Source organism: Limanda limanda, chromosome 16, assembly GCF_963576545.1.
Source record: "Limanda limanda chromosome 16, fLimLim1.1, whole genome shotgun sequence".
Lineage (NCBI taxonomy): Eukaryota > Metazoa > Chordata > Actinopteri > Pleuronectiformes > Pleuronectidae > Limanda > Limanda limanda.
In genome coordinates, this window is record NC_083651.1 from 10722327 (window position 1) to 10732870 (window position 10544).

Genomic DNA, 10544 nt, shown 5'->3' on the forward strand with positions numbered 1-10544 from the left:
AATTGGATTTAATTCAGGGATAAAAGAGTAAAATATTGCCACATTTTCTTGTCATTTTTTGGATTTCGCTTCTATTAAACTGTGCAACCTTCCTCTGCTGTGGGGTCCCTGCAGGTGAATTTGATCTTTCTGTGCTGGCTCCCTCCTGACGTCCCCCCCGAGTCTGGCGCTCAGCTGCTGATGATGCTGCGCTGCCTGCGTCCGCTCAGGATCTTCAAGCTCGTCCCCCAGATGAGGAAAGTGGTGCGGGAGGTTCTCAAGGGATTCAAGGAGATTTTTCTGGTCAGTGGCCTCGTACAACTTCAATCTGTGTGCATGACTCCTTCAGATTTTTTTAATATCAGATATTAAGGTCGTTCGAACTACTCTTTATATTTATTCAGGCCCAGGAGCAAATGTGCATACTGCATATATGTTGTTCAGTCTTTTCAGCCTTGAGCTCACCTTTGACAATTTAATAAGAAAAAAACACTCTTTAGTGATACAGAGAAATCTAAGTAGCTTTAAGACAAAGCATTATTTGTATCGTCTTTAACAGGCTGGTACTTTCTTTTATTTATGCTTTTCTACTTGCTGCAGAATGAGATCTGAACACAACACTGAGGAATAAATAGCAGAGAAAATACTTCGGAACACGAATAAATGTCAGAAGTTTTGTGATTTATAGCAAAGACTGGAAACTTCAAAACACAAAGCACAGATTTTAACACAAATGCATATCATTCACCTTTATTGAATTGTGCTGTTATTATTTATTTTATTCAGTCTGGGCATATGTGGTGCCGGGTTATTAATCTTGGAGAAGCAGAATCTTGAGGGCGGGGGTGTTTATATTGTTAGAGGTCTCAGGGCAGCACAGTGTAAACACACAGCGCATACTTGAGGAAGCGGTTGATTCTCAATTCAATGATATGTTTTCCCCTTAATTCCGCTCAACCTTATGTTGTAAAGTATCACATCATATCTCAAATAATGATGTGAGACAGTATCGGCATTGAAAAGCATTTCAAGCATCATGATATAATAAACATAATATAAAGTAGCTGAAAAACTGCTAAAGAAGTTGAAGAGAAGCTTTATGATGCAAAGGATTAAATATCTGACCTGAAGTCTGCTGATTTGATCATATTGTTTTATTAATCAACGCAGTCTACTTTATTACTGTCACATTTACTGTCACATCAGGAGTTTTTGATTCATCATTTTAAGCATTATTCCGCCTAATACTTTTTGTGCAATTGCAGTAAATTGCCAGTGTAGTGACATCAGCAACAGACATGGTCCTGTGGCACTGTGGTGATTCCCGGGTCGACCCATAACCCGCTCTGTCAGGCCTGGATCATGTTGAACTGTCTGCCTTTAACTCTGGATGGATTCCCCTGCAGGTTTCCATTCTGCTCCTCACTCTAATGCTGGTGTTCGCGAGCTTCGGAGTTCAACTGTTCGCCGGGAAACTCGCGAAGTGCAACGACCCACACATCCTTAAACGGGTAAAGCAAGAAACATAATCTCCTCACTAAACCGCCTCCTCCCACACCACGCTCCCCCGCAGAGAACCACCAGCCGAATAAGCAGAAGGGGTTTCCTCAGTCAAATCAATAATCCAGTGCTTCCCTTTATCCTGCTTCCTTACAGTCATTTTAAGGCTTTCAGATTGAGCTACAGAAGATTCGAAGGTGTTTTATCATATAATGCCCAAGCTAAGATTTCTAGTTTATTATAATTTAAGTAAAATTTAATTTTGTCTCTTGTTCCTAATTTTTTTCATAAAACTGTGTTCCCCTAGTTAACGGATTGGATTTAGTATTTAGATTACTCCTCTGGACACATCTTCTTCAAAGTGATGTTTAATGCTTCAGCATTTTAAGGAGTAACATGTTACTTTATTCTGCATGGTGATGTGAACTGTGTGTTTGGTTCCAGGATGATTGTTACGGCATCTTCAGAATAAATGTCAGCGTTTCCAAAAACCTGAACCTGAAACTGAGGCCCGGGGAGAAGAAACCAGGTTTCTGGGTTCCGAGAGTCTGGTATGAGAGCGTGTTGTTGATGATGACTACTTGATTTCAGATTTTCTTTTATTCAGCCGGTGATTGACGTATCTGCTCTGTTTCCTTTCCCCAGGGCCAACCCTCGTAATTTTAACTTTGACAATGTTGGAAACGCCATGTTGGCTCTGTTTGAGGTGCTGTCACTCAAAGGCTGGGTGGAGGTCCGAGACGTTATTATTCACCGCGTTGGACCGGTACTGAGCCTGATCTTAACTGTGGTCTTGTCTCTTTTTTTTCTAACAGAACTGGGACTGTTAATCAGCTCAGTTCACCTGCCTCTGTGTCTGCAGATCCACGGCATCTACATCCACGTCTTTGTGTTCCTGGGATGCATGATCGGGCTCACTCTATTCGTTGGAGTCGTCATTGCGAACTTCAATGAAAACAAGGTAAGACACGTGTAGTCGATACCACATCCTCATTTTCATAGTTCATTTTGGGGCGATTCAATAATTTGTTTTTCATGCAGAATGAGCAGTGAAGCACAGAGAGTAGAACACATTCTTATTGGTGTAGTCACAGTTATGGTTTATGATATTCACTTTGGTGAGTACACCACCGCTCTGATTTGTTTCCATCTGTTGTGTCTCCCACCACAAGGGCACTGCTCTGCTAACAGTGGACCAAAGAAGATGGGAGGATCTGAAGAGTCGACTGAAAATTGCTCAACCTCTCCATCTTCCCCCTCGTCCGGGTACGAACAGGCACAAACATGCACAACAAAGGTTCAGGAAATATGTATAACAGTATGCAGAAAGAGCATTGGACTCAACATCATGGGAGTCACGTCTCACACCCCAGTGTCCTGATTGATGATGTGCAGCAATGTGTGTCTGCATTGTTAAGCAGCACCTGCATGATTAATCCATATTTAATAGTCCTTGTTTGATCCAAATGACGACTAGCAGCACTAATGGGAAAACTGAATATGAGGAAAACTAATGCAAACGGCTCAGAAACTGCACTTAATTTACAAAATATATCACATTTACACACCTCCATCGGCTTTAGCTACACTAACTTCACATTTACTGTTTGGAATGGTATAAACCAAATAAATAATTTAAACAAGACCCCCACCTCTGAGTTTTTTGGCATCTGATACGGCTTGAATCATATACATACCGATTTATTGGCCGATTATATAGAATGCTGTTGCTGTTAAACCCTTTTGACAAAGAAATATAATTGAAGCTTGACATTTTATTGTTTAACCATGAACCTTATTACAAATAACGATAAATAAAAAGAAAAACACAATTACAACCAAGCATATGGATTTTAAGGAACATAAGCATAAATATTTTTTACATAAAATGTAAACTATAAAAATACAGGTTTTCATATTGGCCAACAAACCCAAATACAGATATTGTCAGTGAAAGGCTCATATGTGCAGATATTATGTCTACTTATATTTCACACTCAAACTAATATGGATTTGGATTCATCATGGGGATATTGTGCAATGTACACAGTTTCTCTTCCCTCTGTGAGTAGAGTCGTGAGAAAGGTTAGATGCCGTGTGGGAAATCACCTTTTGGCAGGGTTGAGGCTGAGAACCAACAGAAAATCAATGGCGTCAGTTGTAGTCAGTTGTAGTCAGCACAGTGCCGCAAACGTTGTCTCGGTGCTCAGTAGTCATGTGTTCCCACAGTGTCTGATACTTGCTGTGCCGAAGTTGAATCTCTGTTTATGTTCATGGATATTAAGCTTCCTGATATGAGCAGGACACTATGTACAGTTTGTACAAGTAAAGCTCAAATATCAAATAAAGGATAGAATAGAGGATCAAATGAAGCTGAAAGATGAAACGAGCACAAATTTGAAATGCAAGTGCATGTAAATGAAACCACCTAATGTTAAAGAGCAGGGATGCAGTTTCAATTATCTTGCTTCATTAATGGTGAATCACATCAGCTCAACTCATCCTCCTTCAAAGCAGTGGCTAATTTCCATATGTACATTAGAGAAGTTAGGTTGTCAGTGTTTAGTTTTTTTTGTATTGACACAAATACATCTACATGAATAAATGTGTGTTAATTCTGCTGCATGATCATACCCGAACAGTCAGTGAGTGCCATCTGCAGGACGCTAAGGTGTACTACCATAGACTGTCGCAGCTTCAGACATTTGCATCTGATCACAGATTATAATGACAAATCGTAGTTTCCTCCCCAGATTTGTCTGAAATCATTTAAACAAACAACCACGAACAAGAGTTTTTACAATTTGTGTTGTTCCACGCGTTTAAGTAAATCTTATTTCTTATCTGACTGACAGAGAACGGTGGTTTCCGGGCAAAGATGTACGACATTACTCAGCATCCCTTCTTCAAACGGGGTATTGCTGTGCTGGTTCTGGCACAGTCAGTGCTGCTGTCAGTCAAGGTAACGCCTCACTTCTTTTTAATTTTTTATTTTATGTAACTTATCTACAATGACCCACTATTTCATGTAAAGTTTGTTTTTGGAATTTGCTTTGACGTATGATCGCGTGTGACTCTCTCTACTCCAGTGGGACGTCGATGACCAAGTCACATTTCCTCTCGCCACCATGTCAGTAGTCTTCACCTTTATCTTTGTGCTGGAGGTGAGTGTGTCATCCTGTCAACACGGTCAGGCTTTAAATTCGATTGCTCCCCCGCGCGTGTAGAAGTGTGTCTGAAGTGTTACCGTCGTTACCCAGGTGACCATGAAGCTGATTGCCATGTCTCCGGCGGGTTATTGGCAGAGCAGACGAAATCGCTACGACCTGCTGGTCACATCTTTGGGTGTCATCTGGATCGTCTTGCACTTTTCCCTGCTGGTGAGAAAAATCCTTGTTTCATTCAGCCGAAGAAGTTCAAGTCAAGTAATTTTTGCAAATTTATAAATTGCTGTTGTTTTATTTCCTCTCCAGAATGCATACACCTACATGATGGGCACGTGTGTGATTGTCTTCAGATTCTTCACAATATGTGGGAAACATGTGAGTGTGTTTTGTGGATAAAAGCACATTTTCCCAAACGGTAAATGTCTATCGCGTTAATGAAGATACCGTATAGATTTCTGAATGTGCTTTTGTTTCTTCACCAAGGTGACGCTGAAAATGTTGTTATTGACCGTGGTGGTCAGCATGTACAAGAGCTTCTTCATCATCGTGGGCATGTTTCTCCTCCTCGTCTGCTACGCCTTCGCTGGCGTCGTCCTCTTCGGAACTGTCAAGTACGGAGAGAACATCAACCGGTAACGCTTCACTTCCTTCACACTGCACCTTGTTTCCCTCCGACCAGCTCTGCAAGTTGTATTGAGCCGGCCCGGTAAAAACAGGTCTATTTTGAGTTGTCTGAATGTTGTGTGTCCTCCAATCGCAGGCATGCCAACTTCTCCACAGCGGGCAAGGCCATCACCGTTCTCTTCCGCATCGTCACCGGAGAAGATTGGAATAAAATCATGCACGACTGTATGGTGAGATGAGCTGCACGTCTGGCACACGATTTCCCTCAGACACAGGAACATTGCAAATTTGCCCAACTCCTGTTTATCATTTACTTTACATTATGTGTTGAAAAGGTTGCTTCACCCCAATTTCCTGCTGCCCCCAAAACAAAATAGGAGGTGAATGGATTTTTTGTTTTTGGCGCTCACAGCAAGATTAACAGTTACTCAGGTTTAGTTGTTGAAATAGCTGAGGAAACTTTAAAGTCCTCTCCGTCAGCAGTTTTCACTGGAACTACTATCACTAATCATCACTATAAAAGTACAATATAAATATGGCCTTTTTTAATTGGGGTGCATCAACCTTTTCTTTGTGATTTAATGGCCATTGTTTTAATTCTGTTCTTTTGGTTCCCAGGTGCAGCCTCCATTCTGCACCCCAGATAAACATCGCTACTGGGAGACTGACTGTGGCAACTACGCTGGAGCACTTATATACTTCTGCTCTTTCTATGTCATTATAGCCTATATCATGCTCAACCTACTTGTAGGTAAGTATTTGTGTGTGTATTAACTTGTGTTGGTCACATTAAAGAGATAATAACCTGCTCACACAGTCCCTTAATGTGGACTTGCATCCAAACATGTCACTAAAACTAAACATGTACGGTTCAGACTTGGTTTTTGATGGAAGTTGGGGAACTTGACCGAACCAAAAGTGTGTGCAGGCATGAGAACTATTTAAAAAGAGTCATAAGCTTTTGTCTTGGCAGCAGCGAGGGCTCTATTTCAGACTGCAGATCTCACACTTACATGTTGTTCTGTCATCCGTCCAAAGAGGCAACAAGGGAGTAGTTTGGTTTATTACAGATCGTTATGAGCAATACAATCAATCCTCTTCATCAAAAATTGTAGTCTCCTCTCCTTCCTGGCGGACGCTGTTTTTGTAGCACGAGATTTTAATAGTTGCAACAATCGTTTATATTCTCTTGCTCTTATATACTGTATCAGCACCATTTAGTATTGTATGTGTTGTTGTGGTCTCTGTCGGTAAAGGCACCGAGAGTAAACACACCTTTTTTGAGAAAAAATGTTTAAAAAAACGTCTCTTAAAATCCCACACAAATGAATTGTATGAAAAATATAACTAGAGAATCAAATGAATCTCCTGGGCTGTTAACTTACTAGATCATAACATAAGTAGATGTTAAAAGTTCTATAAATTACACACATTTTTTGCACAAATTTGCAAAAGGATCTCACATTTAAAACCACATGATATTCCTGTCATGGCTTATTAACATGTTTGAGTATTAATGTAACCTCCTATTTCCGCAGCCATCATCGTGGAGAACTTCTCACTCTTCTACTCGACCGAGGAGGACCAGCTGCTGAGCTATAATGACCTGAGGCACTTCCAAATCATCTGGAACATGGTGGATGACAAACGGGAGGTGAGAAATTAGCTATAGGAAGGAGGACGAGGACACAGCGGAGGGGAGGAGATGATGATCCTATGGCTACGAGCAAAATATAATATATAGAGAAGATATAAATCTGCACAGAAGCTAATGAGAAGGGCTGAAGGGAAAGGAGTTCGGCATTTGAGTAATAGCAGAGAACTTAATTAGATCAGTGGGTGATGGATTAAAAATGTAGACCCCCCACCTATTTATCCATGATGTCGTCTGGATATAGGAGTTTTTTTCATACCTTGTTCAAACGTGTGGGATTATAGCATACGTGTGTAAGCAGGAGCCAATATGTTCGTGTAATAATGTAGAGATGGATTCTACCGGCCTGTGGTCTGACATGCCATTTCAAAACCTCGAGCTCAGAAGAAAGCATATATGACAACAGTTTTTAAAATGGCGATGGAGCATTAGGGCCATTTAGGAGAAAAAAGAAATCTGGGATTTCAGTCATAATATTTCGACTTTATTTTTTAAAGTAATCTTTAAGATTTTTACTTTTATACATGTAGTATTACGTCTTTATTCTTGAAATATTACATCTTTAGTCTTGTAATATGATGTAATTATACTCATAATTATGACTTTCTTCTCATCAATTTTTACTTTTATTCTCGTAATAATTTGTCTTCATCCTCATAAAGTTATTACTTTTATTTTTATAATAATAGTTCTTTGTACTCATGACTTTATTCTTAAAAATCTCTGATATTTCCCCCCCCTTTAAATGGCCTTAATATTCCCTCCAATAAAATTACCCTTTGTGGTGATTCAACATGGAAAAAAAGAGAAAAAGCAATAACTTTTTTATTGCATTTGCAACAGGCTCAACAACAGATCAGTAAGATTTTTTTCATCTCATTTTGTGTTTAAACTTGAAACTCTGACACTTAATCTCAAAATCCATTTAAGATGCTGCCCCAGTAAAGACAATTCTTCTCATTAAAACTGAGCTGTAAAATAGAAAATAGAAAACTGCAGTTTTTAGAGGTTTTAAAATTCATGGCCTGTTTCTTCTATGATTCTTTCCCCAGGGTTTGATTCCTACATCGAGGGTGAAGTTCCTCCTGCGCCTGCTCAGAGGACGGCTGGAGGTGGACCTGGACAAAGACAAGCTGCTGTTCAAACACATGTGCTACGAGATGGAGCGGCTTCACAGCGGAGGAGACGTGACCTTCCATGATGTGCTCAGGTGATCGAGGCACAGCAGGAACAACACATGCTCTTATGATGGCAAACCATTCCTGGAGTCAATCTAAATGTCTAGATTTAGAAAAATCGGAACTACAGTTACGATCTAGTTGGTTGCTGCTGCTGTGTAGTGTTTCATGTGTGTTTTAGTTTTTTATTTTAAAGGCCTGATCATTTTACATTCTACCGAAGCAGAATTGAATTCCACTAACTGTGTCCCTCTCTCGGCTGCTTGGGATCATACAGCATGCTGTCCTATCGCTCAGTGGACATTAGGAAGTCTCTCCAGCTGGAGGAGCTGTTGGCCAGGGAACAGCTGGAGTACACCATTGAAGAAGAGGTTGCCAAGCAGACCATTCGCATGTGGCTCAAGAAATGCCTGAAACGCATCCGGGCGGTTCGTCTCTCACCGGAAAAACACACAAACACGCTTTTATTTCCACATGCTATCTTTACACACATGCATACACATATCTCACGCTGCACACTGACCGCTTGTGTCCGTGTGCGCCCGCAGAAGCAGCAGCAGTCGTGCAGCATCATCCACAGCTTGAGAGAGAGCCAGCAGCAGGAGCTGAGCCGCTTCCTCAACCCCCCCAGCATCGAGACCACCGTGCCAAGTGAAGACCACAACGCTAACAACCCCGACAACCCCTCGCAGCCTGAGGTAAAGACCCACGTGCCCGCCGCGGCCGCACACACACCCGCACACGCTCACAGCTGGACGTACAGCAAGCACATCACACAAGCGGCAGGTGTGCGCTCGCAATGGCGAAAACAAAGAATGTCTTCTCTTTGTTTAGATGAGTGGTCTCCAGCAGCTGCGGAGCCCCACGTTGTCAGACAGAGGAGGCTACAGGCAGGACTCTTCCGACCTGGGGAGACCGCAGAGGAAGCTGGGACAGTGGCGGCTTCCTGCAGGTGTGTAATATATATATATATATATATATATATATATCGGGAGGTGTACAGTTCTGGCCGGGAAGGTATGTTCGAGTGAGTTGGAGCAAATCGTCCCTCATTCATCATGTTGCAAAATTCCGGGAATATTCAAACTTGGAAACTTTCCATGGGAATTAACGGGAATATACGGGAATATACGGGAATATATGGGAATTAACAGGAATTAAAGGGAATAAACTGGAAATGTTGTAGGTAATTTATACTAACTGTATTTACCTTGTCATATACAGACATAAATATATACATTTTGTTTTGTCTTAGGCTGATTTGAGCCCTGAGGAAACTTTGGGCACTTGACTTAATATGCTTCTGCATCGTTGTGTCATTCTTAACATAGGTCTTTGCACAGTATTTGCTAATGTACACAGCCTTTCCTTCTACATTGGATGGGGTGAAATGTCTCCACACATGAGATAGTGCACGTGGCATTGTTCTGTAGAATAAGATGAGAAAAAAGTTTGTAAAAAAGCACTAATGCAATGCCAGAGATATAAATATTTAGCCAAACAATTGGAATCCTCTGTAAAAATATTTTACAATTGATGGATAAATGAATAGAAATATGCTAGATGAACAGATGAACAATCCTCAATCAGCATGCTAATATGTTTTCCCCAGTGATATCATCGAAGCTTACCTGACTAGTCCTGCACACTACAGCAGGCCTCAATAGCCCTGCTGTAGTGTGAAGGATGCTGGGAGTTATCTGTGCATGTGATGGAAGAATGCACAGTGAAGGGTTGAAATTCAACGTGCAGCGTGTGCTGCATTCCATACATCTTTAAAATAGAGTTTTGAATGATGTTTTTATTGATCAGCGTTTAATTTGCTTATTCTTTTTTTTTTCAAAATTCCCAAAATTCCCCAACTTAACTTCCCATGGAAAGTTTCCGGAAAGTTTCCGGAAATTTACCGGAAAGTTTCCGCCCCTTTGCAACCCTATTCATTCATGTCTCAGCCATGGAAACCTGCATTTATGTGGCGGTGTCTATCTCACTCTCATATCCCGACAGGAGGCAAAGGTCCTGTTGTTGTAGAAGTGGACGAATAATGAAAAAAACACAGAGGTACTCTCTCCTGTCTGTGTCGTTTCAGGTCGCACAAGTGTCAAGTCCATAGTGTGTAAGATGACCCCTGTCAGCGACGAGGCCTCTTCGGGGTCGGAGGTGAAGAAGTGGTGGACGCGTCAGCTGACTGTGGAGAGCGACGAGAGCGGCGAGGACCTCATCGACCTTTAGAGACGAGCTGCGGAGCCTCCCGCGGTTTTTCCAAATCGCCCGGACGTCTTTCTCATTTCCGCTTCTCTCCCTGAAGTTTTCCTCTCTCTTTTCTCTTTTTTTAATTCAGGTTCAGAACTTTTCAGAAATTGTCGGCCCGCCATTTGTTCGCCGCTGCCCCTTTTTGACACGCAGCGACGATTTCGTACCTCTGGGATCGGTGTCACGTCT

The 10544-nt window shown here is 41.5% G+C and overlaps 1 protein-coding gene across 1 annotated transcript in view; it reads left to right on the forward strand.

The window, feature by feature from the left end:
- The window catches only part of nalcn (sodium leak channel, non-selective), a 61468-nt gene extending 51134 nt beyond the window's left edge, over positions 1-10334 (forward strand). The window contains exons 26-44 of the mRNA XM_061088791.1: positions 115-282; positions 1386-1490; positions 1924-2030; positions 2125-2245; positions 2342-2440; positions 2652-2745; positions 4335-4441; positions 4569-4643; positions 4740-4859; positions 4953-5021; positions 5130-5278; positions 5407-5500; positions 5889-6021; positions 6809-6924; positions 7977-8134; positions 8380-8530; positions 8651-8800; positions 8937-9054; positions 10192-10334. Of these exons, the coding sequence (XP_060944774.1) occupies positions 115-282; positions 1386-1490; positions 1924-2030; positions 2125-2245; positions 2342-2440; positions 2652-2745; positions 4335-4441; positions 4569-4643; positions 4740-4859; positions 4953-5021; positions 5130-5278; positions 5407-5500; positions 5889-6021; positions 6809-6924; positions 7977-8134; positions 8380-8530; positions 8651-8800; positions 8937-9054; positions 10192-10334 (2277 nt within the window). The remainder of the gene's footprint in view (positions 1-114; positions 283-1385; positions 1491-1923; positions 2031-2124; positions 2246-2341; positions 2441-2651; positions 2746-4334; positions 4442-4568; positions 4644-4739; positions 4860-4952; positions 5022-5129; positions 5279-5406; positions 5501-5888; positions 6022-6808; positions 6925-7976; positions 8135-8379; positions 8531-8650; positions 8801-8936; positions 9055-10191) is intronic.
- Positions 10335-10544: the final 210 nt, after the last annotated feature.